The following is a 27,697-nucleotide window of genomic DNA, read 5'->3' as shown; positions in this document are numbered from 1 at the left end:
CAAGTAGCAAGCCATCAATCCTGTTGGACAGAAAGTCTTTAACCTTTCAAAATGGTATCACTTCCAATTTTGTAACTACATCAGGTCCTGAAAGACGTATCCATGAAACGTACTCACCAATTAATTTGAGGGTATCTGAAAACCCTTTCAGTAATAAGTTCACTTATCAAGAAAAACTCTTTCCAGCCATTGATTCAACTTCATTGCAGACACCTATGGAGACAAGGTCTTCCTTCATGTTGAAGTTCTTGGGTTCAACTTTTAGTAAGAGGTCCTCTGATATGTTTTTTTCTCCCACACCTTCATTACGTCTTCATAATATGATGCAAACATCTAAAGCTGATGTGGAGAAGTCAGATTATTTCACATCTTCAGACAGAAGAATATCAGCTACACCTGGAATATTCACTAAAAATGCTTTATTTATCACAGCTCAAACAACGGTAAGAAAAGAAACATTTGCTGATGAAACTGCATCTATTGTATCATCAAAACAGATATCTGCGCCTGGTACTGGTGCCCAGGGCCTGAACCTCACACCCGTAAGACCTAATGGCCTAATAAACTCTTCTGGGAAAGACAGGTCAATGTATAGTGGGTTCTATACCACATTGGCATTAAAGTCTAGATCAGAAGCAAGTAAATCAAATCCAGCAGGGACTGGAGGTTCTAGTCACATAAAACATCCACTGCAGCAGGTCCTTATAATTAAAAAAGAACAGTCTTTTTCTTCACCAACCAATACAACGCTTTCCTTGCATATGGTGTTAAATACAACATCATCAAATGAATCAGTTAGTTTAAACACAAGAGGTATCCAAGTGTTACCAACTAGGTTTCCAGCATCAGGGATAAACCTTTTGTCAGAGAAAACAGCATCTGTGTCTTCACCCACCATGAATATATTAACAGTTCAAACATCAGGAACACAAACTGATTTATCTCCAGGTATAATGGAATTGTCACCAGCATCATCAGCATCATTATCAACAGAATTATCACCAGCATCATTGCCATTAGCATCATCACCATCAGAATTATTTCCTTCATCATTACCAGCGTCATCACTATTAGAATTATCAACAACACCATCACCTCCAGAATTATCGGCAGTATCGTCACCGTCAGAATTATCATCAGCATCATTATCAGAATTATCATCATCATCAGCATCCTCACCTTCAAAATTGTCTCCAGCATCACCAACATCAGAATTATCTCCAGCATCATCACCATCAGAATTGTTACCAGTATCATTGTCAACAGAATTATCAACAGCTTCATTAGTATCAGAATTAGCATCAACAGCATCACCATCTGAATTATCACCAGCATTATCACCATCACCATTATCAGTGGCATCACCATCATTTTATTTAACAGCATTACCACCATCAGAATTATCATCAGAATTATCACCCACATCATCAATGTCAGAATTATCAACAGGAACATCACTATCTGCATCACCTCCAGCATTACCACCATCAAACCTATCACCAGCATCGTCACCAGAAGAATTATCACCAGAATCATCATTCTCAGAATTATCACCATCATCATCATCATCATCATCAGAATTATTACCAACAGAATTATCATACACATCATCACAATCAGAATTATCACCAATATCACCATTAGAATTATCACCATCAGAAATACCATCATCAGAATTACTATCAGCATCATCACCAACCACATCATCAGTATTAACAGCATTCACTTCTTATTATGATTCTGTGTTAACAAAACAATTAACACCATTGGTGTCTATAACACCATCAAGAATGATGTCATCAGAATCATCACCCTTGGCATCATCACCATCAGAATTATCACCGGTATCATCGCCACCAGAATTATCACCAACATCATCACACTTGGAATTTTCACCATCAGAAATATCACCATTAGAATTATCACCACCACTGCCAGAATTATCACCAGGATCATCATCAAAATTATTACCATCAGAATTATCACCTACATCATCACCATCAGCATTATCACCAGCCTTATCAGCAGCAGCATTATCACCAGCATCATCACCATCAGAATTATCACCATCATCATTGCCATCAACATTATCACCGTCAGAAGTATCAACATTGGAATTATCATCTTCAGCATCATCACCATCAGAATTATCACCATCATCATCACCAGAATTATCACAAGCATCATTACAGACAGAATCATTATCATCACCATCATCAATTTCAGAATTATCACCATCAGATTTATCAACTACATCATTACAAACAGAATTATCACTGGGATCATCACCATCAGAAGTATCATCATCAGCATCCCCACCTTCAAAATTATCTCCAGCATCATCATCATCAGAATTGTCACCCGTATCATTATCAACAGAATTATCGACAGCTTCATTTTTATCAGAATTATCACCAACAGCATCACCATCTGAATTATCACTGGGATCATCACCATCATCATTATCATCACAATCATCAATTTCAGAATTATCACTATCAGTGGTATCACCATCAGATTCATCAACAGCATCATCACTATCATTAGTGACATCATCACCATCAGATTTATCCACATCAAAATTATCACCAGCATCATCACCATTATCAGCACCATCATCACCATCACCATTATCAGTACCATCATTATCTTCAGATTTATCACCATCAGCATCCTCACCATCAGAAACACCACCACCGTCCTCACCACCATTATTATCAGTGGCATCACCATCAGAATTATCACCAGCATCATCACTATCAGATTTATCAACTGCATCATCACTATCAGATTTATCAACTGCATCATCACTATCAGAATTATCACCATCGGCATCCTCACCATCAGAAATACCACAAGCATCCTCACCACCATCATTATCAGTGGTATCACCATCAGATTCATCAACCACATCATCACCTTTAGAATTATCACCAGCATCCTCATCATCATCATCATTATCAGTGGCATCATCACCACCAGATTTATCAAGAGCATTGTCATCATCAGAATTATCACCAGTACAATCACCATCATTATTATCAGTGGCATCATCACTATCAGATTTATCACCTGCATCATCACTATCAGAATTATCACCAGTCTCATCACCATCAGAATTATCACCAGCATCATCACCATCAGAATTATCACCAGCATCATCACCTTCAGAATTATCACCAGCATCATCACCTTCAGAATTATCACCATCGGCATCCTCACCATCAGAAATACCACAAGCATCCTCACCACCATCATTATCAGTGGTATCACCATCAGATTCATCAACCACATCATCACCTTTAGAATTATCACCAGCATCATCATCATCATTATCAGTGGCATCATCACCACCAGATTTATCAAGAGCATTGTCATCATCAGAATTATCACCAGTACAATCACCATCATTATTATCAGTGGCATCATCACTATCAGATTTATCAACAGCATCATCACCTTCAGAATTATCACAAGCATCATCACCATCAGAAATACCACCAGCATCCTCACCGTCATCATTATCAGTGGCATCACCATCAGCTTTATCAACAGTATCACCACCATCAGAATTATCACCAGTATCATCACCATCATTGTCAGTGTCATTATCACTGTTAGATTTATCAACAGGAACATCACCATCTCCAGCATTACCATCTCCAGCATTACCACCAACAAACCTATCACTAGCATCATCACAATTAGAAGAATCAACATTGAAATTATCACCAGTATCATCGCCATCAGAATTATCAACAGGAACATCACCATCATCATCCTCACTAGAATTATCACCATCATTACCAAAAGAATTATCACCTGGAATATCACCAGAATTATCTCCAACAGCATCACCATCAGAATTATCACCCACATCATCAGCATCGGAATCATCACCATTTTCTTTACCATCACAAATATCACAAGTATCATCACCATCAGAATTATCAACAGAAACATCACCATCTGAATTATTACCATCTCCAGCACTACCACCAACAAACCTATCACCAGCATCATCACAATCAGAAGAATCAACATTGGAATTATCACCAGTATCATCACCATCAGAATTATCAACAGGAACATCACCATCTGAATCATCTCCAACATTACCACAAACAAACCTATCACCAGCATCGTCACAATCAGAAGAATCAACATTGGAATTATCACCTTCAACATCATCACCACCAGAATTATCACCAGCATCATTACCAACAGAATTATCACCAGGATCATCACCATCATCATCTTCACTAGAATTATCACCTTCATTACCAAAAGAATTATCACCTGGAATATCACCATCGAATTTATCACCAGAATTATCTCCAACAGCATCACCATCAGAATTATCACCATCACCTTCAGAATTATCACCCACATCATCAGCATCGGAATCATCACCAGTTTCTTTACCATCAGAAATATCACCAATATCATTACCATCAGAAGTATCAACAGAAACATCACCATCTGAATCATTTCCAACATTAACTCCAGCAAACCTTTCACCAGCATCATCACCACCAGAATTATCACCAGAATCAGCATTCTCAGAATTATTACCTACAGAATTATCACACCCATCATCACAATCAGAATTATCACCAGCATTATCACCATCAGAAATATCACCAATATCATTACCATCAGAATCAACAGAAACATCACCATCTGAATCATTTCCAACATTACCTCCAGCAAACCTTTCACCAGCATCATCACAGCCAGAATTATCACCTGCAACAACATCATCAGAATTATTACCTACAGAATTATCACACCCATCATCACAATCAGAATTATCACCAGCATTATCATCATCAGAATTATCACCAATATCACCATTAGAAATATCATCATCAGAATTACTATCAGCATCATCAGCAACTACATCATCAGTATTAACAGCATTCACTTCTTATTATAATTCTGTGTTAATAAAACAATTAACATCCTTGGTGTCTATATCACCATCAAGAATGATTTCATCATCCTCATTATTACCATCAGCATCATCGTCATCAGAATTATCACCATCTGCATCATCACCATCAGAATTATCACCAGTATCATCACCACCAGAAGTATCACCAACATCATCACAATCAGAATTATCACCATCAGAAATATCACCATTAGAATTATCACCACCACCACCACCAGAATTATCACCAGCATCATCATCAGAATTATTACCAACAGAATTATCACCAGCATTATCACCAGCATCATCACCATCAGAATTATCACCATCACCATCAGAAGTATCAACATTGGAATTATCACCATCAGCATCATCACCACTTGAATTATCACCAACATCATTACCATCAGATTTATCACCAGAATTATCACCACCACCACCACCACCAGCAGAATTATCACCAGCAACATCATCAGAATTATTACCATCATCATCAACAGCAGCATTATCACCATCAGAATTATCAACATTGGAATTATCACCAAGATCATCACCATCAGATTTATCACCAGAATTGTCACCAAAAGCATCACCATTGGAATTATCACCATCACCTTTAGAAATACCATCAGAAGTATCACCAACATCACACCCATCAGAATTATCACCATCACTATCAGATTTATCACCGGCATCACAAACATCAGAATTATCACCATCACAATTATTACCATCTTATTATAATTCTGTGTTAACAAAACAACTGATATCATTGATATCGCCATCGAAAATGATACTGACTTCATCGTCCTCATTATCACCATCAGCATCCTCACCATTAACATCACCAGTAACATCATCCATTTATGATTTTTTGTTAACAAAACAATTTATATCTCTATCACCATCAAAAATGTCTTCATTGTCCTCAACTTTATCTCCATTGGCAATATCTTCATCACCATCAGCAGCATCTTATTATGAGTCTGCATTAACAAAATATTCAACATTATCACCATTACCATCAGTAATAACATCTGAATCACCATCACTGTCTTCATCATTCTCTTTAAAATCATCATTAATGTCGTCTACATCATCTGAGCCATTGTCCTATTATGACATATCAAAACAACAACCATTCATATCCGTGTCACCATCAAAATTGTTCTCATCACCATCAAAGCCTTCGCAGCAGTTCTCTCAGATCTCTGCACTAATCCCATCACACCTTTCACAGGAAGTGAGTGAACCTCGTCTTGTTGTTACAGAGAAGTCTACGCTGGACCAGTGGATGTCCGGGCTTCCGTCCTCTGTCCTTACATCTCGAGAGACGAGGCTTCATGCAATAGGAAATGACTCTGGTTTACCGCCATTCCAAATGATAAGTCCTATATTACCCAACAAAAATGTAAATGTCTCAGTCCATTCAGAACCACTTACCCAGCAACTACCAACTAGCAATTTCTCTCAACTCACCACCACAACAGCTTCCACAACAAGTACCACAACCACACAACCGACCAGCACAACTCAGTTAACCAGCACCACAGGGACTACAACCACCACCACTACGGCAAAGCCTCCCGGAACTATAGCACCTACCGTGTCCCCTAAATGGCCCACCACCACCCAGCATGTCAGGACCAGTCCACCCAGAACCACCACCACCACTCAAAGTTCTCCACTCAGCTGCAACATAACTGACAGGATGTGGGTTAAAACAGGTGAGGACCCTTATCTTCCTTTTAATACTTGGATGGATGTTGATTCTCTCATTAGATATCGTGGCTTGTGGGTGGCACTTACCACATATAAGCCTTGCCACTCCAATTCATTCTTTATGTCTTTGACCTTCTCTGGCAGTTCTGTCCATCCACATCCGGAGGAACCGGCTGGACAATATTTTGAAACAGAACCTTCCGAAAGGTCTGACTTTGGCACTGGCGAAGGCTCTGAATGACAGCGGTGCCCGTGCACAGGTCAGTTTGGTCTTACTCTGTGGTCTTGCTCTGGTTTTGCTCTTCATATTGTACTGTAGTATATTTCTGAGGTACTGCACAGTCAGTTGGACAACTCTTCACACATTTAAAACTCTTTTTTGACATTTGACTGTGTAGACACTTAGCATCTTTCACAGCATCACTTTCTGCACATGAATTTGGATCAATTTGAAGGTTGAACTGATTTTAAGGCCTTCATGCAATGTCAGTAAATGCATATCTTTCTGTGAACAATAAATGCAGTACGTTTCATAAAAAAGACTTAGACTTATTTTAGCATAATTTCAGTAGTTCAGACTTTTCTGCAAAATGCTGATTTCAGTGAACATCCATTCCTTTTTGAACTATGATTTAACATGTGTGGAACCTCTTAGAGATACCCCCAGATAAACAGGTGATGGCAAAAATACAGTGCTTGAAGACTGAGAGCAACGCTCAGCAACCCTTTCTGCACATTTTCATAGAGGGCACCAATAGTTCTGGCGTTTTCCAAAAATGTTAACCCAGTAGTAACACTAGATGAAAGACTCCTTGACCGCAAATGAGTCTTGTTGATGTTCCTGAAGGCCCTGAGAGGAAATGCAGTCTAATCCCTTAATGATCTTTTGAATCAAGGGAAGTGTGGGCGAGGTTCAGTTCCGAGCCTCACTGACACACAATCCCTCAATATCACCTTCATGAGGTGTTGATTGCTGACTCAGGCAAAAGGCCAGTTCACATCCCGAGCAACAAGACTCAATTGTATAAGAAATCGTGCAGTATCCAAACCCCACCCTAACACACACACTTACACACAGACTTAATGTGTGCTGAGCCGTGAGGCCATCTGTCATTTTGTCATTCCGAGAGCCGACCCAACCCTGTTCTTATCCCCGGGAATATTGTCAAGTAAAAAGAAATTTCTCTTTTAACAGTAGGGCTATTACAGTGTCATGGTTTCACAGTTAGTCACTGTGTATGATCACACGTTTACCTCAACGTTACGTTTTTCAAAATTACAACGCATTTCCATTTAGTAATGTTTTAACCTGATTGAGTTCCTTACTCCAACAGTTCTTATCCTTTTGTATCCGGCTGTGACTCCACAAAAAATTCACAACCCCTTCCCTCTGGACTTGTTCTAAATCACACTACAGCAACCTCCATTTCTCGACACAGGGGTGCGACTGCACTGAAAACCCTTCGGGTGTATTTAATCTGCTAATGTTGAAAATATTTTACATTTCTACCTCTAGGGTGACTTGTAGGATTTTTCGGAACTTTATCAAACATGACAGCTTTCAAACACACAAGAACACGGTGTTGCTGACCAGAAATAAACTAAGCATTGTTACATTTTTGGCTAAGCAGCGCTACACACTACCATGCTAGTTAGATATTTATTCATCTCATAGCTGTGCTCTTTTTCAGGGTATCACGTGAATAATACTGACAGTGTGAGAGATTTTATGGAAAAGTTGTTCTCAAAAATAGTTACAATTAGCAAGTAGTGGGTTTAATCTATTTGTTTCCTTTTTGTGATGTGCAAAGATACATTTGTACAAAGATAAATCGCAATAAATTTTTCCTTTCATTTTCACCACTGACTTGTGTGCTTTTTAAGCGGTTGATTAATATGGTGATACTGTGAAAGCATGATATTTTTAGACTAGGTTATTAAACAGTGAAAATGATAAACCTAATACTCCTGGTTAGTTAAGAGCTGACAGCTCACATCTATGTAATTCTCTTTTTTTTTGACATTTACTATTTTCTGTCTGAGAAACAACACTCCACCTTATGAAGGATATGTTCTGTTTTGTCCAACATATCAATTTCACGCCTCATTTCCTCCTCACAAGGCCGATTCTTGACTTGAACACTTGTAGCGTTTCTTGGGATTGACTGATGCTCTGATGCTTCGCTCCTACAGATTGAAAGTCTGTCCACGGTGCACAACGTGACCGTGGGATATTACGTAACTCGTGGCGACATGGTCTACACCACGTCCGTCGTAGTGGAGGCTCTGAGCTCCTACGGCATGGACAGGCTGATGGCGGATATCCGGCAGTTTGTGCCCATGGTGCAGGCGGTGCCAATCCCAGCAGCCCCCTGGAGGCCTACTCCTGCTATTTCACTCATGCTGAAGACAGGTCAGAGACGCAGTCTGGCTCCGAGAGCTGGCACCTGCTGTGAGCTTGATTTACTTCCAATAACAGAGACGTTCAGCCAGGAACCAGAGGATGAGCTAATCTAGTAATGTTATATGGGACAGGGGGGATTTTTGTCTGAATTAGGCATGTGCTGATTAATTTTTATGTCACTTGTCTCATTATTGTGATATTAAATTAAAGTGTTATTGCTCTCTTAGCACTACCTGTCAACTGAGAAGAGATGTTGGCTGGGATCGCATTTGGGATTTCGTTCAGTTTTATCGTGCGTCATCACTTCTAGCACGCTGTGCGTGTTTACTCAAACCCGTTCTCTAGCTCTCAGCTTCAAATCGCAGCATAATCAGGCTTGTTAAACTGGATTAGTTCTTATGTTAAAAAGCAAGTGAACACATTTTTGTTAGCAATATTCAAAAAAAGAATTAATTATGAATTGAATAGACACAATACCAGTTAAATAATCCCAAATATTTTGCAGTAATGTCAAAGAAAAGTAGAAATTATTTGAATGATGTACAGAGTGTTAGAAATTCAGGTGTCAAAAAAAGCAACTTATACCAAACCAAGTCTGACAGGAAGTCAGTTCTGGAAGCTATTTTTTTTTAATCACTGGACTGATCCTTGAAGAGTTTACTGTTAATAATAAGAGTAGGGAAAATGTGGTAACACTTCACTGAAGGGTGGTGTTCATAAGGCTACATAACACCTGCACACACACTTTACTACTGACAACTGACTTCTACACACGTAACTACTGACTTCTACACATCTACACACGTAACTCCGTTAAGTAAGGAAAGAAAACACTCTATCTGTGCTATTATTGTAAAATAATTAATGACAAAATAATTAACGACAGTGTGGTGTGAAGATGCAGAGCCACTGTTACCACCCGGAAGATGATTATTTTCCTTTAATAGCATGGCCATTGTGTTTTATTCCTCTTATACCAGAGCATGTTGCCAGTGATTAAAATATTTTCTTTATTAATGAATGATATGTTGTACTTTTTATCTGTTTATAGTTACATTTAATGTTGTGCAAATTTCATGAAACAAGTTAGTTTCTGTTCTCAGTTACGTTATAGTAGCTATAAACAGTCGTTCATTCACTAGCCTCTCTTTTTTCTTCTCTTGAGACTAAAAACACCGCTTGTCATGTTACAGAGAAACTACAAAACTTAAAGTTACAGCTTTACCTCTGACACTGGAGACTCCTTCCATAAACATTAAATAAACATCTCCTTAGAAAAAACTTCACCATATCAATGATTATTCACATTTTTTAAATCTGTTTATGTGGAACGTCCGCTGTACAAATCCCTGTGAATGAGCTGTTACTATAGAAACAATAACATGTTAGAATGAGTGCATTAATATAAACCTGCAGCTGCACTACTGTCAGAGCTGCTGTTATAGAAAATGAATCAACACCTTCTGACCAATCACAATCCAGAATTGAAGTGTTGAGTTCAGAAGATGCTCTTCTCCTGAGTGTCACTTTTTGCAATTTTTTTTTTCCAGTTTAACCTTCATTTGGTGACCTTCATCAGTTCGTAATCATTCTGTGACTCTGACATAGCAGAAGTCAGTTGTCATGATGTTTAACAAAAACAAACAATTCTTGAAGTTTATTTTTATGTAGGTTTATCGGCCATTATGAAGCGCTTATGTTGGAATCATGTAGCCTTAAGAACAGCACCCTTATGACTGAAAATGTTAACCATTAGACCATATTTTCCATGATAGTGTGCCTGAGATAATATAATGCCTATTAAGCATAAGCCAGTGTTTAATTTTCGTGTTTTATATATACTGTAAAGTCTGGCGTGAGTGTGTGTGTGTGTGTAACTGTGTGTATGTGTGTAAACAGTTTTGAGATTTGTAGGACCGGGAGATGATCTGAGGTCCTGCAGGTTTGCTCAGCTGATGGAGGAGAGACTGGAGAACGCGTTTGCCGAGGCTGAGGCCAAAGTGCTGCTGAACGCTTACAGCACACTCAGCGTGCAGGTCTGAGCACACACACACACACACACACACACACACACATACACACACAAAAGGCCCGTTTTAAAACCTCTAATTATTCTGTTATAGCAAGAAATTTGAATTCTGGACTCTGATTGGTCAGAACTCCACTTCATCACACCACCTTGTCATTGATTATTTTTCTATAACAGGATGCCCCCCAAGTGTGGGCAAGTACTTTATTCTTTCCTTAAGACATCATAACTGGACGTAATTAAATTTTTTCTTTTATACAACAGTCTGCTTTTTCCTTAAATAGATTTTTTGTGAGTGTGTGCCCATAATAAACTTTAATATAAATGTAGCGTTAGCATATTTAGCATGGCTAATTATTTTTTTGATTGCTTTGAGAATCTCAGTGTTGGAGATGAACCAAGTTTACCTTAAAGTCTTTTGCTTTAAAGTGTTTTTTCTGAATATTTCTCTTGAAAAAATGGTTCTTTGAGGGTTCTTCTAAAAGTTCTTTGTGTAGTTTGTATAGCTTTTTAAAAAGGTTCTAGTTTGGAACCCTCTCTGTTGTAGGTGTAGGGTTCTGCAGAACTTCCCCAAGAGGGACAACTGATGACCACTTAGACTAGATGTGACCCTTTTTTCTAAGACTGTAGGGACAAGAAGATGGCAAAATGTCACTTATTTGATCGCTGTTACTTTTTGAAGCATTTTTATTCCTGTTTATCATTACATTACATTTATCATTACATTACACAAGTTATTTAAAAATATATATATTTTTATTTCTTTTATACTGGCCTGCTCTTTCTATATTTATCTGCTCTACTTGTGTCTCATTTCTACCTCTCTCTCTGTTTGTCATTCTAATTTCTGGTCTTGGTTTGTCTCTCAGATTCTGAGTGTGTCTCAGTCGGCCGGTTCTCCTGCAGTATCTCTGATATACGTGGTGCATAACAGAACCGAGACCCTGAACGGCACCGTGGCCAGTAACCTGCTGAGCCGCCTGACTGCTGAGCTTGTGGGCTACTTCCTGTTTTACCCTCCGCTCATCACTGCAGAGCGTAAGGTTTTTTTTTTTATGGATGCTTACATTTTTTGCGCATGCTGTATATTTATTTGTTTACCCAACTTCAGCAGTTAACAAGTCAAAAAAAAAAAAAAAAAACGCAGCTTGACGTGTTACCAAGAAAGGGCAAAGCGTAAACTCCTCTGTCCTGAAGATGTCAGAAAACTTAAAGTTACAGCTTTAACCCTGACACTGGAGACTCCTTCCATAAATATTCCTCCTTCCAAAAAGGGTTATTTGACTATTGTTCTATGGCAGTGGTGGCTCAAAGGTTAAGGCTCTGGGTTACTGATCAGAAGGTCAGGGGTTCCTATAAGTCCTAGCAACTGCCAAGCTGCCACTGTTGGGCCTTTGAGCAAGGCCTGTAACGTTCTCTGCTCTGGGGTGCTGTATCGTGGCTGACCCTAGCTTCTTAACAGAAAAAACACAGAAATTCACTGTGCTGTAATATATGTGACAAATAAAGGCTTCTTCTCAATACATTTACCCCTTACATATTAAATTCTTATTGTACTATAAAAAAAAATTACTGAATTATTTAATAATTGTCATGTGATATCACACTTATGAATATGATGCGAATAGATTCACACGTTTCTGTACAGAAGAACTCATCTAGAGGAATGACAACACCCAATACACCATGTTGGATTATTTTTAGAAGGTTTAACGTGGTTCTTGTTTCTTCAGAAGGTCAAGAGGAAGCCACCTGACGTCTCATTTGAAACAGAACAAAATAACTGTTGTATGGTTAGAGGCAGATTGCGTGTCTTCTGCATGCTTTGGCTCAGTGATCAGACCTACATTTTTCACTCAGTCAGTACGTAATGCAGCTTTCTCTGTGCTACATGATCGGTATGATTGCTGCTTATCTCCATTTCACTTCTTACCCTTTTATTTTTGGCTCTCAGACTGGGGATAAATCTGAAATGGCATTTGCAGCAGAAAGGTTATGCAGTTATTTGAACGGACAGAGTCAGAACTTCTGGAACAGTAGAGAGGATGGATGAGACATGAGGAGAGGTCAGGAGCTGCTTAGGAAGACGTCTGGAGATACAGGAAGTGAGGGAATGTCTCATAGATCTGTGTGTGTGCTCCCTATTCCTTATAAAGCTAGTGTGCTTTGGTGCTAACCTATATATGGTAATCTATTAATTTCTGGATTCTGGCTGGTCGGAAGGTATTAACTTTCTGTGACAGTAGTGCAGCTGCAAATCTCAGGTTTATATTAATGCGCTCGTTCTAATACGTTATGGTTTCTATAGTAACAACTCATTCACATAAACAGATATTTTTGAAGGTGAAGTTTTGTGTAAGGAGATGTTTATTTAACATTTATGGAAGGAGTCTCCAATGTCAGCGCTTTGTAACAGTCAGATGTAACACACTCGTGGTAACACAACATGCTGAACATAGAGAGAAAAAAGAGAGCTGCTATAATAAAGCGAGAATAGGAACTATCTTGTGTCATGGAGTGAGACACGGAGTGTTTTCTTCTTTACGTCTTACACAGGTAAGATTCGATTACAATGCTAAAATATTCTCTATTGTAATCTTTTGTAAGGAACATGAATGTTTCCACATATTCTGTAGCTGGAAGTATATGAGACAAAAGCAGCATGGTGGGCATGGTGCATGCCAAGGTGGAGAATGAAAACATTGTACACTTGGCATGCACAGGAAGCAAAAGCTGTTTCCTGCCCTTCCTGGCAAAAACGGAAAGCTCAATCATCAAATCTAATTAAGAGGGAAAATAATTAACAATGGGGGAGTGCTATTATAGGTGTGTGTGTGTGTTTGTGTGTGTGTGTGAGGGTGGAGCATTATAGAGCCCCTCAGGCAGATGGGAGGGAATAACACACACTCTCCTGCTTGAGAACACATGCTCTTGTTTGTTATGGTCCTAGAGGCTTCACAGATCTTTTCCTATCTCATTAAAAGAGCCACACCAGTGAAATGACTGAAAAATGATACAAAAACAAAACCTGAAAGTTATATGTTTATTTTTTATTTAATTGATTGGAGTTGCTTTTTTAACCCATCGGATTCCCCTGTCAGCTAATTAGCAAAGCCTCCAGGGGCTATATTTGGTGCATTACAGAAAGACTGACACCTCCATTCTAAGTGCTGGAAAAGCCCATTCTTCATCTGCTGCACGATCTCAAGAGTCGTATTAATTTGGTCTCTAAGTCTCTCAAGCCTCAAGCCTTTTTCTTTAGCGCTGAGAAAGGATAAACGTTCTTTCAAACATTTATAATTGGCCAGTACCAATCTAATCTAGCCCACTGCAGACTTTTTCCACACATATTTAATATGCAAAAAAGCTGCATGCACTTCATTTTTGACAGAAGAAATAGGCCAAACCCTGGTTCTGATTTCATGCTCTCTGCTCCAACATGCCCTAAGAGGATGCAGCCGGCCAAAGCTTTTAATCACTCTGCCGATATGTAACTGAGTCAAAGTTTCATTAGGAAAATGCTGCGAGGCTTCGCTCCACCAGTACGGATGGTCTGCTCGGCGAAATATTCTAAAAAGCCTCTGAGCTGAGGATCAAAGCACTTCACTTTAACACCCTGTATCTCTCTCTCCTCTCTTCTAGCTTTGGAGTACCACAACCTCAACACCTCAGCAGCTACCAAGGAATTCTGGGTAATCACAGGTAAGCATGTTAATTAAGATCAATCAATCAGGAAACCTTTTTACTGACAAAGAATGAAAACTCAGCAAACATTGTTGCTACATTGCTTAATTTTCTTCACTTTTTTTTTAAATGTTATATGTCAATATATATGTATCAGATTATCAATCTTCTTTTGGTTCACACTAAAGGTGCTGGGAGTCGATCCCATAAAGAGTTGGTTCCCTGTTACCAGGCACTGAAAACTAAACACCAGAGATTTGATTTGCCTCACGCAAACATGACAAGCAAAATGAATGTAGCATCCGAGCATTTCAGTTAGCTAGACAGCAAGTGGATATTGTCCTTTATTTTGAATTTGGCTTGTCGGAATTAAACAAATCATCACCTTCTGACCAATCAACATCGAGAATTCAACAGTGCTGTGGTATAAAATGTTATAATCAACACACTGACTCTGAATTTTGTTTTTAATGGCTTTGTTTTTGACATGATGGTTGTATTCATAACCAGGCACAGCTCCCTCTGATCTGAGATTGGAATTGTCTAATTGTAACCTCTTTCTAGATTGGACACCTTCTCGGTGGTCAGAATAATCATATCAAAGCCAAATCAGGGCTACAGGACATTATAAGTGACACTGATTTCTCTTGAGGGTGGTAAATCGTATTAAATGATTACATTGTTTTGTTTTAAGTTACTGTGTGAGCGAGTGAGTGAGTATAAATGTTCATGTGCATGTGTCCTTCAGGAGAAGGGAAAGATCTTATCAGAGAGATTATATTTCTTTGCCTTTCATGCTTCTGCCTGTCAGGATGGTCAATATTTCTTGAACTAAGTCTGCTGCAGTGTGACTGGATTAACGATAGCACAGTAGGTGAATAACTAGAAATTCTGCCTTTCTTCCATGCTTTGCTGTGGTTTGTGTGCAGTGATTCAGGACGTGGAGAACTCGTCTCTGGAGGGTCAGTACCAGAGCTTTGCCAGTCTGATGGAGCAGCGCTTGGCAGAGCTCTTTGTGGTAGCACATCAGCAGGGTGCCCGCTTTAAACGTGCCACTACGGTGGGCAGTTACACTGTTCAGGTAACTCTGAGTCTGAATCTAAAGGAGTAATGTGACAGTTGGAGGTTACTTGGTATGTGGTGTGGTTGTGTAATGAAAGTACTAGTACTTAGTACTTGCTTAGCTCTCTCTATAACATTCATCATTGGGAAGAGACCATCATAGGACCACCACTAAGCATGGTATTATTTGGGTGGTAGTCCATTCTTAGAAATGCTGCTGCATGGTATACAAACACTACCATGACATCTGGGCAGTATTTAGTGATCCTGTGGTGGTCCATTTACATGGATAAGGTAGAGATGTGGTTATGCAGAGCAACATATGGGCTACAGTAATTGTATACCTAAAAAATTACCTATATGGCAGGTGGACCTGGAAAAATAATCAGTGAGTGCATCTACAGAGCATAGACAGTGCAAACAAGACCAAGTCCAGGCAACTGATGAGTCACAGACGGTTGTCTGCTTTGATGGAGTCCAAATCAAACAGGTCAAGATCAATATCTTGGGTCATTGGGTAAGGTGAAGAAAGTGGCATCCACAGCCCAGATTTCACAGTCAGGCTTTTGCTCAAGTGGTGCATGTAGAAGAAAACAAACATATCCATCAAGAGCAAGATACATCTCTTCCAAACACTGATCCTGCCACAACTGCTCTATGGATCAGAGATGTGGACGCTGCTCAAGTCAGACATGAACAAGCTTGACAATTCCCTAATTCTATGTTGTGACAAATCCTGGCAATGTCCTTCCACAATTACCTTCAAAACGAGACCATCATACTATCAGATGTGAAGAACAACCCACTATCGAGGAGAAAATCCAGAGACTAAAGCTGTGAGGTTTCAACCACATATGCAGAGTGAATGCCAGTCAGCTACTATACAGACTTCACTGGAGGTAGTACAGCCATCAGCATCAAAGGAGATGTGAATCAGGAAAGTTGAAAACAACCTGGGGGATCAGAGAATCAACCTCAAGAAGCCAGGAATTTTGGCCTTGATTGCCAAGCATGAAGAAGTATTGTCCAAAATCCAGCACCCACAGCAACATACTGGCTCAGAGGTCACCTTGTGCAGACTCAAAGAAAAAAGACAGAATGTAATAATCAAATAAACGTAGCGTGTAGTATTCACATTCGTACGTCTCTGCTGTGTGCTTTCTTTCTGATCTCAGATGGTTGGCATGAGGCGAGTGGTAGGTCCAAAAAACCCGGCTGAACTCACCTACTATGTGCAGTTGAATGGAATGCCACTCCCTGGTACAACTGCAGCGAAAATCCTGAACACTGTGGACTCTCAGACAATGGCTCTGACACTGGGATATTTTGTCCAGCTCCAAGCTGAAGGTTTGTTAATATTTCTGTTCTTACTTAAAATCAATGCTGCACTTCTAACTGCCTTACTGATAGACAACTGCTAGCGTAGGGATTCAGCTTGAAAATGGGTGTTTCTATGCTAATCCACTAATCCATTTTCATATGTGTAACTACACAGGGATTTGATTGAGCACGCCCACACACACACAAACACACACACACACACACACACACACACATGCTTGTACTCTGAGGTGCTATAAACCACTTCAGTTCTCCACAGGAGGGAGAAAAGGAGGGAGTGCTGAACCTCAGCGAGAAATCAGGGGAAATAAATCTCTTATAACAGAATTCTTGCAACGTATAGGATGTGGGATTAGTTCGGAAACATATCACATGCACTGCCTCAGGCACACACAAATGCAAGCATTAGCATAAACACATCAATCAGCACATACTGGAATCAGAGATAAGTGTAATCACATCTGAATATTTCTTGAAAAGTAGTGTGCTGCACAGGTACATTTGCACATTCGAGGTTTTCTTCAGGACTGGGATTCTGTGGGATGTCTTTATTCTCATGCAGGCAGTAAGACATGAAAATTGTAGAATGAAGAGAGATAACACAACATCCTTGTAAGCTTACTTAAGAATGACCAGTTACTTTATTAATAATGCGTTCATAAAGAAGAGACCAGAGCCCTGCTGTTATGTTATGCATCAAAGGTCACACATTTTTGAGGTTAACCTAGTTCACCTTGATGAACTTGACTAATGGAGTAAAGTTAACTGCTATTGGAAGCATAGCACTGAGCACATAGTACCTGCAGGAATGAGTGGGAGAGGGTAGGACTGGTCAGAGTTCATCTGGAAGTGGGAGAGTGTAGCGTTTGCAGGCTCAGGGTGCGAGCAGGAAGTATCTAAGAAATGGTGAGAGTATCTGCAATAGTGGGAGGGAGTGTACAGAGAATTTGCAGACTGGGGCAGAGTATGTGCAAGACCAGAGACCAGGTGGGAGTGTTCAAAGCATGTGTGGATGGTAGTGGATGTGGTTAGAGCTTCTGCAAGAGCAGATGGGAGGGGTCTGAGTCTCCATGGCATGGGGCAAGAGTAGTCAAAATATCTCAGGTTAAGTGCGATCAGGGCATCTGTGAGAGTGGGTGGTCAGAGTTTCTGTAAGAGCAGGTGGGTGTAGTCAGAGCATCTGTGGAAGAAGGTGGGTGTAGTCAAAGTAAGTTTGGGAGCAAGTGGGTGTGGTCAGAGTGTCTGTAGTAGCAGGTGGGTGTGTTCAGAGTGCATGTAGTAGCAGGTGGGTGTGTTCAGAGTGTCTGTAGTAGCAGGTGGGTGTGTTCAGAGTGCGTGTAGTAGCAGGTGGGTGTGTTCAGAGTGTCTGTAGTAGCAGGTGGGTGTGTTCAGAGTGTCTGTAGTAGCAGGTGAGTGTGTTCAGAGTGTCTGTAGTAGCAGGTGGGTGTGTTCAGAGTGTCTGTACTAGCAGGTGGGTGTGTTCAGAGTGTCGGTAGTAGCAGGTGGGTGTGTTCAGAGTGTCGGTAGTAGCAGGTGAGTGTGTTCAGAGTGTCATGTCTGTAGTAGCAGGTGGGTGTGGTCAGAGTGTCTGTAGTAGCAGGTGGGTGTGTTCAGAGTGTCTGTAGTAGCAGGTGGGTGTGTTCAGAGTGTCTGTAGTAGCAGGTGGGTGTGTTGAGAGTGTCTGTAGTAGCAGGTGAGTGTGTTCAGAGTGTCTGTAGTAGCAGGTAGGTGTGTTCAGAGTGTCTGTAGTAGCAGGTGGGTGTGGTCAGAGTGCGTGTAGTAGCAGGTGGGTGTGTTCAGAGTGTCTGTAGTAGCAGGTGGGTGTGTTCAGAGTGTCTGTAGTAGCAGGTGGGTGTGTTCAGAGTGTCTGTAGTAGCAGGTGAGTGTGTTCAGAGTGTCTGTAGTAGCAGGTGGGTGTGTTCAGAGTGTCTGTAGTAGCAGGTGAGTGTGTTCAGAGTGTCATGTCTGTAGTAGCAGGTGGGTGTGGTCAGAGTGTCTGTAGTAGCAGGTGGGTGTGTTCAGAGTGTCTGTGGTAGCAGGTGGGTGTGTTCAGAGTGCGTGTAGTAGCAGGTGGGTGTGTTCAGAGTGTCGTGTCTGTAGTAGCAGGTGGGTGTGGTCAGAGTGTCTGTAGTAGCAGGTGGGTGTGTTCAGAGTGTCTGTAGTAGCAGGTGAGTGTGTTCAGAGTGTCTGTAGTAGCAGGTGGGTGTGTTCAGAGTGTCTGTAGTAGCAGGTGGGTGTGGTCAGAGTGTCTGTAGTAGCAGGTGGGTGTGGTCAGAGTGTCTGTAGTAGCAGGTGAGTGTGTTCAGAGTGTCTGTAGTAGCAGGTGGGTGTGTTCAGAGTGTCTGTAGTAGCAGGTGGGTGTGTTCAGAGTGTCTGTAGTAGCAGGTGAGTGTGTTCAGAGTGTCTGTAGTAGCAGGTGGGTGTGGTCAGAGTGTCTGTAGTAGCAGGTGAGTGTGTTCAGAGTGTCTGTAGTAGCAGGTGGGTGTGGTCAGAGTGTCTGTAGTAGCAGGTGAGTGTGTTCAGAGTGTCTGTAGTAGCAGGTGGGTGTGGTCAGAGTGCGTGTAGTAGCAGGTGGGTGTGGTCAGAGTGTCTGTAGTAGCAGGTGGGTGTGTTCAGAGTGTCTGTAGTAGCAGGTGGGTGTGTTCAGAGTGTCTGTAGTAGCAGGTGGGTGTGTTCAGAGTGTCTGTAGTAGCAGGTGGGTGTGTTCAGAGTGTCTGTAGTAGCAGGTGGGTGTGTTCAGAGTGTCTGTAGTAGCAGGTGAGTGTGTTCAGAGTGTCATGTCTGTAGTAGCAGGTGAGTGTGTTCAGAGTGTCATGTCTGTAGTAGCAGGTGGGTGTGGTCAGAGTGTCTGTAGTAGCAGGTGGGTGTGTTCAGAGTGTCTGTAGTAGCAGGTGGGTGTGGTCAGAGTGCGTGTAGTAGCAGGTGGGTGTGTTCAGAGTGTCTGTAGTAGCAGGTGGGTGTGTTCAGAGTGCGTGTAGTAGCAGGTGGGTGTGGTCAGAGTGTCTGTAGTAGCAGGTGGGTGTGTTCAGAGTGTCTGTAGTAGCAGGTGGGTGTGGTCAGAGTGCGTGTAGTAGCAGGTGGGTGTGTTCAGAGTGTCTGTAGTAGCAGGTGGGTGTGGTCAGAGTGCGTGTAGTAGCAGGTGGGTGTGGTCAGAGTGTCTGTAGTAGCAGGTGGGTGTGTTCAGAGTGTCTGTAGTAGCAGGTGGGTGTGGTCAGAGTGTCTGTGGTAGTAGGTGGGTGTGTTCAGAGTGCGTGTAGTAGCAGGTGGGTGTGGTCAGAGTGTCTGTAGTAGCAGGTGGGTGTGTTCAGAGTGTCTGTAGTAGCAGGTGGGTGTGGTCAGAGTGTCTGTAGTAGCAGGTGAGTGTGTTCAGAGTGTCTGTAGTAGCAGGTGGGTGTGGTCAGAGTGTCTGTAGTAGCAGGTGAGTGTGTTCAGAGTGTCTGTAGTAGCAGGTGGGTGTGGTCAGAGTTCGTGTAGTAGCAGGTGGGTGTGGTCAGAGTGTCTGTAGTAGCAGGTGGGTGTGTTCAGAGTGTCTGTAGTAGCAGGTGGGTGTGTTCAGAGTGTCTGTAGTAGCAGGTGGGTGTGTTCAGAGTGTCTGTAGTAGCAGGTGGGTGTGTTCAGAGTGTCTGTAGTAGCAGGTGAGTGTGTTCAGAGTGTCATGTCTGTAGTAGCAGGTGAGTGTGTTCAGAGTGTCATGTCTGTAGTAGCAGGTGGGTGTGGTCAGAGTGTCTGTAGTAGCAGGTGGGTGTGTTCAGAGTGTCTGTAGTAGCAGGTGGGTGTGGTCAGAGTGTCTGTAGTAGCAGGTGGGTGTGGTCAGAGTGCGTGTAGTAGCAGGTGGGTGTGTTCAGAGTGTCTGTAGTAGCAGGTGGGTGTGTTCAGAGTGCGTGTAGTAGCAGGTGGGTGTGGTCAGAGTGTCTGTAGTAGCAGGTGGGTGTGTTCAGAGTGTCTGTAGTAGCAGGTGGGTGTGGTCAGAGTGCGTGTAGTAGCAGGTGGGTGTGTTCAGAGTGTCTGTAGTAGCAGGTGGGTGTGGTCAGAGTGCGTGTAGTAGCAGGTGGGTGTGGTCAGAGTGTCTGTAGTAGCAGGTGGGTGTGTTCAGAGTGTCTGTAGTAGCAGGTGGGTGTGGTCAGAGTGTCTGTGGTAGTAGGTGGGTGTGTTCAGAGTGCGTGTAGTAGCAGGTGGGTGTGGTCAGAGTGTCTGTAGTAGCAGGTGGGTGTGTTCAGAGTGTCTGTAGTAGCAGGTGGGTGTGGTCAGAGTGTCTGTAGTAGCAGGTGAGTGTGTTCAGAGTGTCTGTAGTAGCAGGTGGGTGTGTTCAGAGTGTCGTGTCTGTAGTAGCAGGTGGGTGTGTTCAGAGTGCGTGTAGTAGCAGGTGGGTGTGGTCAGAGTGTCTGTAGTAGCAGGTGAGTGTGTTCAGAGTGTCTGTAGTAGCAGGTGGGTGTGGTCAGAGTGCGTGTAGTAGCAGGTGGGTGTGTTCAGAGTGTCTGTAGTAGCAGGTGGGTGTGTTCAGAGTTTCTGTAGTAGCAGGTGGGTGTGTTCAGAGTGCGTGTAGTAGCAGGTGGGTGTGTTCAGAGTGCGTGTAGTAGCAGATGGGTGTGTTCAGAGTGTCTGTAATAGCAGGTGGGTGTGTTCAGAGTCTCTGTAGTAGCAGGTGGGTGTGTTCAGAGTGTCTGTAGTAGCAGGTGGGTGTGGTCAGAGTGTCTGTAATAGCAGGTGGGTGTGTTCAGAGTGTCTGTAGTAGCAGGTGAGTGTGTTCAGAGTGTCTGTAGTAGTAGGTGGGTGTGTTCAGAGTGCATGTAGTAGCAGGTGGGTGTGTTCAGAGTGTCGTGTCTGTAGTAGCAGGTGGGTGTGTTCAGAGTGTCTGGAGGAGCCAGTGAGCATAGTCAGATTATGTACAAAAGGGGGTAGGTGTGGTTAAAGTGTCTGTAGGAGGAAGTGGGCATGGTCAAAGCTTATACAAATGAAATCAGAGTTTGTGTAGAAGGAACTGGGTGTGGTCAGAACATATATGAGAAGGGATGGGTGTGATCAGAGTTTCTGTAGGAGCAAGCGGGTGTGGTCAGAGTGTCTCTGGGAGCAGATGGGTGTGGTCAAAGTATGTTCGGAAGGGGTAGGTGTGGACAGAGTTTGTTTGAGAGCAGGTGGGTGTGTTCAGAGTGTCTCAGGGAGAAAGTAGGCATGGTCAAAGGATGTGCAGAAAGGCTGGGTGTCATCAGAGTGTCTATGGGGAAAAGTGGGTGTGGTCAGAGTGTCTGTGGGAGCAGGTGGGTGTGGACAAAATATGTTCCGAAGGAGTAGGCATGGTTAGAGTGATTTCACAAATCACTTCCAGGTGAAAGAGAAGTAGCTGAGTGGATGTCAGAGACAGATGTTGTATGTTCTTTCGTATCTTCTTGTCATGCAGCTGTGGTGAAGGGCCCTTCCAACAATCTCTGGATCATCGCCTCTGTTTTGGCCCCTATCGGCATTGTCACCATCATCATCATCATCATCACCGCTGTTCTTTGTCACAAAAACAAGAGCGACTTTAAAACCGACGGAATTGGCAACCTGAATCCACGGGTTAAGGTAAAGACACATCTGGGTGGAGGTATTTTTTTGCCTTTCCTTCTGCTTCTTGTATTATTATGGGATTATTATTATTATTATTACATGTAGTACGAACGTCTTATTAAAAAAACTTATTAAAAAGAGCTTCTAACCACATGTGCTTAAAGTTCTTTGCAGTTAACACCCTGAGTACTAGAGAGAGAGATACTGTAGATAATGACTTTTTTGCACTGTTCTCTCTCTTGCAGACGACTTACCGGAGAGACATGAGTTATTATCACCAGGTACGTATGCAACTTTCATATTCTTTCATGTTCATATTCTGGTGTCATGTTGCATTTACAATCACCAATAAGGTTTATGACTTTTGCTACATTCTCGGACAGTTTACACGGTGATGCGGATTGATGCTCTCTGAAAGCTTGTGTGTCTGTGTCTCTGTGTGTGGGTGTGTGTGTGTGTGTGTGTGTGTGTGTGGGTATGTAGACCCAAATATGTGGAGTATGAATTGGGAACAAGGTCAGAAATTCTCTGTAGGTTTTTTTTTTTTGTGAAAGTAGGCCAGCTGTGCTATGCAGGGTACCAAGTTCTCTAAGATGAAAAAAAGTATATTAATAAATTAATAAAAACAGCTAAACTACAGATTCCTCCTGCTAACATCAAGTTAATTTTTTTCACACATCTTCATCACAGAAACACATAATGTGATATAATGACACATTTAGATTTTTTTTGTCGTCCTTTTCTCTGGTCTTGACCCCTTTTATATTAGTGTAACCCATTTGTGCACACATTTTCGCCCAGTGATTTTCTGCATGTAGACACACCACCAACGTCACATCTAAACAGATTCAACTTTTGTTTCTATTAAATATTTGTGCTTTTTAAAAAAAAATCCAGTCATTAGTACAATTCTGTTCTTTCATTTATAGATCTTTAAAAATCTACAGCCTTGATTTGATGTTTATGGAAAGAGAAAACAGGCTATAGTCTGCAGTGGTTTTAGGTGAGGGTGGTCTTAAATGGGTTGAAAGCTCTAAAATTATGAAATCTTGCCATCACAAATTGCCATTCTTTACTCAGGACTTGTTCTGTCTTTATGATTATTTAATGTACATACTGAGTGTCACTGTACACGTTTAATGTGACAGCTGGAAGTAAATTAGCTGTAATGTGCTTTATTTCTCCATGACTTCCAGTTTAATTGTGGCTTTATTCAATTAAAGGAGCTTGAAGTTTAATCCAATTATAGAGGAAAGTTTTACAGAAATGAAATTAAGACATGAAAACGAGCTTCCCATCCAGACACAACTGAGTTTCCTGAGTTTGTCATACAAAAGTGTCAGTATAAGGTGTATAAAATACAAACAGTTAACCGATGTTAATGTGTTATGCTTCTTTGTGAATTTCCAAACCCTAAGACTAATCAATCAGTGACTAGAAAGAAAACCGCAGCTGCTGAATTCTGGATTCTGATTGGTCAGAAGATGTTGATTAATTTTCTCTAACATCAGCTCTGACTGTAGCGCAGGTTTATATTAATGCACTTGTTCTCATGTGATATAATGATATGATAATGATAATGATAATGATAATAATAATAAGCTCATTCACAGGGACGTGTACAGCGAACGCTTCACATAAACGAATTAAAAAATGTGTGTAATTGTTGATATGGTGAAGTTTCCTGTAAGGAGACGTTTATGTAACTTTTATGGAAGGAGTCTCCAGTGTCAGTGCTTTGTAACAGTCAGAGGTAAAGCTGTATCTTTAAGCTTTCCAAGATCTTCAGGACAGAGGAGCTTTTTTGCAGTTTCTTGATAACATGATGTTTTTTGTCTTATTAACTTCAAGAGAGAGAAAAAAGAAAAGTAAAGAAAAGAAGGCTGGGAAGGGAACGAGTGTTTATAGCTGCTATACCATAAGTGAGAACATTAAATGTAACTATAAATGGATAAACAATATTTTTAAATCTCTCTGTCATCACCTTGTGGAAAGCTGTTAAGAGCTTTCAATAAAAAAACACAGATGGTTGTATAAAAAAAAACACATAAGCCAATATTTATTAAGTGCAACCAGGGACAAAGGTTTTAAAAGGAAACTTGACCATGAGATGATGGTGAGAAGGCAAAGACCTCAAAGATTACGGATTTAGAATTGCACAGTTCAGGTAGCTTTCAGCATTTTTTTGGTCGTAGTGGCTCTGTGTTAAGTGGAGTGGTAGAGTGATGCTTTTTTGTCTCCTGACCAATCAGGTCACAAGTTTGGTGGCAAGCGAGAAAAACAAACATGGAGGACAAAGTTTTGTGAAAAAATGAGTCTTTTTCCAATATTCCAACGTTGCAATGTAGCTGTGTACAGTCAAGTCACACAAGCAGCTCAAATTCTCCGCAAAGGCAAAAGCAACCTCCTCACACCAACCTTTATTTATTTCATCTGCATTACTGATCATAATAAATCTAACCTAGACAGCAAGCTAGGCTAGCTAGTTAGCTGATACTAGCTAGGACTGGTATTAGTGTTGTTATGTTACAGTGTGCAGGTCATGTGAGATGATATTTTTCATATCTGTATAAAACAGAAAGCTCAGGTGGCTCAGTGTCCAATGAGAAACTCCTAGTGAGTGTGTGTGTGTGTGTGTATGTGTGTGTATGTGTGTGTGTGCAGTGTGTGTTTACGAGTTGTGAGTATGTGATTCTGTGTATTGATTTTCTTCACTTAGCTCCAGCTGAGCAGCGGCATGTCGACAGCAGCGTATGACACTCATGAATCATTTAAGCTATGTGTGTGTGTGTGTGTGTGAGAGAGAGAGAGATGGAGAGTGGGAACGCTAGAGCAATTTTAATCTTTAAGAGCAATTTTATGCAATCTTTAACAGCAATAAAAGGGTTTTTAAGGGTTCTAGATTTTTGTACAATACAAAATAATATCTTTCAGTTGATGGAATGAGAGGAAATGTTAATAAAATAAATATTTATCTCTGTGTGTGTGTGTGTGTGTGTGTGTGTGTGTGTGAGATGTAACCTTACATAAATGTAGCCAAACATTATCAAATGAAAATCACCAAACTATTATTAATATCCAGAATTGTTCACATCTTAAATAATAACTCACTTTGTTATAAACGTTTCACTTATTAATAAGGAACCATTTTAATGTAACTGCTGAATGAAAAAGTAAACAGTAAACTGTAAATTGTGTAAATATTGGACCTGTTCCTATAAGAATTGCAGCCGGATTTCTAATTATCTGACGAAATGTGATATTATAATATTTTTTATTTCGTTTCTGGTACAGCCTGTTCAGGGTTTCGACTATGCGAAGCAGCATTTGGGTCAGCTGGGCGCCGACGAGGACAGCGCACCCCTTCCTCAGGCTCCGCTGCCGATCCGGGACGCCTCTCTCTCCATGGAAAAGGTCATCCACCCAGACGGCACCAACTCCAAAAAGACCCTCAGTGGCGAAATCCGGAAAAGGTTTGGACATTTTGAACATATTTTATTCTAGAATACAACTCCTTTGCGAGTTGATATGACACTGGCGTACTGCTAGTTTAGTTGGATATAAATTTACCAACGCTATATTTCTGACCGAATTATTTTATCTGCATCAAATAAGAACAAAAAAAGTTAGTTCCTGTTCTCACTTATGTTATAGCAGCTATAATGATGTTCCCTCACCAGCTTCTCTTTTTTTTCTCATTAATATAATATAAACCTGTGATTTGCAGCTGCAGCACCAGTTTATAGCTGCTGTAACTATGGATGTTTTATAGCTGCTGTAACTATAAGCTTGTTTTATGGATGTTCCACAACCTTAAATGTAACTATAAATGGATAAAATGTAAGACTTTTCAGTCTTTTTGTGGTGTAAGAGGAACAAAACACCTTTGGACATGCTATTATAGGAAAATAATCCGATTAATCTTCAAACTTCAGGTTTTAGAGAAACTAGCCATGCGTGAGAAAGTGTGTATGTGAGAGCTGGATTGGAGTTTAAGACTGATTCAATATTCTAAATTAGCTCTAAATCTTCAGACTCAGAAAAACCAACGGTGATGACAGCAGAATTACTCTGGCATTTCCGCTTCAAAATTTTACACATGATCAGGTTTTAATAACAGATTTAAGCATTATTAATCTTTAACTCAATCGATCGATCAATCAACTAACTTGTTTCGTGGACATTCCATTACATGGCATGTAACTATAAATGGATAAACAGTACAACACATTGTCCTTTAATAAATAAAAACATTAATTGTCGGCAAATTGCTGTGGTATAAGAGGAATAAAACACAACAGGAAGTTCTGTTATAGGAACATTATCAATTTTGGGGTGTTTTATTCCTTAATTTATGTTCAGGGTAAGATGTAGGACACTCCTATTCCCTGGGGCAGAAAGAAAGAAGAAAAAGAGTTTGATTTTATTTAAATTGAATTTTAGCACTAAAGGAAAGAAGTATTATTTATAAGAGAATGTTTCAATAATTATTGCTTTTGTGTCCATTTTAATGTTCCCCTTTAACCCGAGCACTGACTTACTAAACTTACTAACTACTTCATAACATATTTATGATGCTGAGACAGAGACAGAGACAGAGACAGAGAGAGAAAACAGAGTGACTTAAGCATCCCCACACATGAACCCTCGCCGTCTTGTTGCTATGGTTTCCCGCAGCAGGTTGCCGAGCGAGGACGGTTCTGCGGTCAGCGTCGAATCGGCGAGGCCGGTCTCAGTACGAGGCTCCACGGTGAAGAAAATCACGACACAGCAAAGTCTCGTGAAGGAGGAAAGTAAGAAGCGGACCGGTGAGAGTGAGGGCAACACACACGCACACACACACGCACACACACACACACATACTTCAACCTAATGTGTTTTCCAACCACTTCTGCTCCCTGTCTTTTAATTTCAAATATTTTCTTTTTATAATTCAGCTCTGTGTAAGGTCCATAAAGGCCAGATTCACTGACAA

The 27,697-nt window shown here is 41.0% G+C and overlaps 1 protein-coding gene across 11 annotated transcripts in view; it reads left to right on the top strand.

The window, feature by feature from the left end:
* Positions 1 to 27,697, top strand: part of kiaa1549lb (KIAA1549-like b) — a 60,631-nt gene that overhangs the window by 14,845 nt on the left and 18,089 nt on the right. For 5 of the 11 annotated variants that reach the window (XR_008301942.1, XM_053235068.1, XM_053235064.1 and 2 more), the window contains exons 1-12: positions 1,792 to 6,663; positions 6,803 to 6,918; positions 8,852 to 9,071; positions 10,962 to 11,098; positions 11,961 to 12,129; positions 14,734 to 14,793; positions 15,705 to 15,856; positions 17,013 to 17,184; positions 22,574 to 22,737; positions 22,968 to 23,003; positions 26,017 to 26,195; positions 27,400 to 27,536. Coding sequence is in view for 10 of the 11 variants with exons in the window: in XM_053235068.1 (XP_053091043.1) it covers positions 1,794 to 6,663; positions 6,803 to 6,918; positions 8,852 to 9,071; positions 10,962 to 11,098; positions 11,961 to 12,129; positions 14,734 to 14,793; positions 15,705 to 15,856; positions 17,013 to 17,184; positions 22,574 to 22,737; positions 22,968 to 23,003; positions 26,017 to 26,195; positions 27,400 to 27,536 (6,412 nt within the window). In the remaining variant the exon portion in view is untranslated. Of the gene's footprint in view, positions 1 to 1,791; positions 6,664 to 6,802; positions 6,919 to 8,851; positions 9,072 to 10,961; positions 11,099 to 11,960; positions 12,130 to 14,733; positions 14,794 to 15,704; positions 15,857 to 17,012; positions 17,185 to 22,573; positions 22,738 to 22,967; positions 23,004 to 26,016; positions 26,196 to 27,399; positions 27,537 to 27,697 lie in introns of those variants that run through there. The other 6 variants (XM_053235072.1, XM_053235069.1, XM_053235066.1 and 3 more) reach the window with 6 other exon arrangements.

This window comes from Pangasianodon hypophthalmus, chromosome 6 (genome assembly GCF_027358585.1).
Source record: "Pangasianodon hypophthalmus isolate fPanHyp1 chromosome 6, fPanHyp1.pri, whole genome shotgun sequence".
NCBI lineage: Eukaryota > Metazoa > Chordata > Actinopteri > Siluriformes > Pangasiidae > Pangasianodon > Pangasianodon hypophthalmus.
The sequence above is the reverse complement of the archived record's forward strand: the minus strand, read 5'-3'. Positions and strand labels throughout refer to the sequence as shown.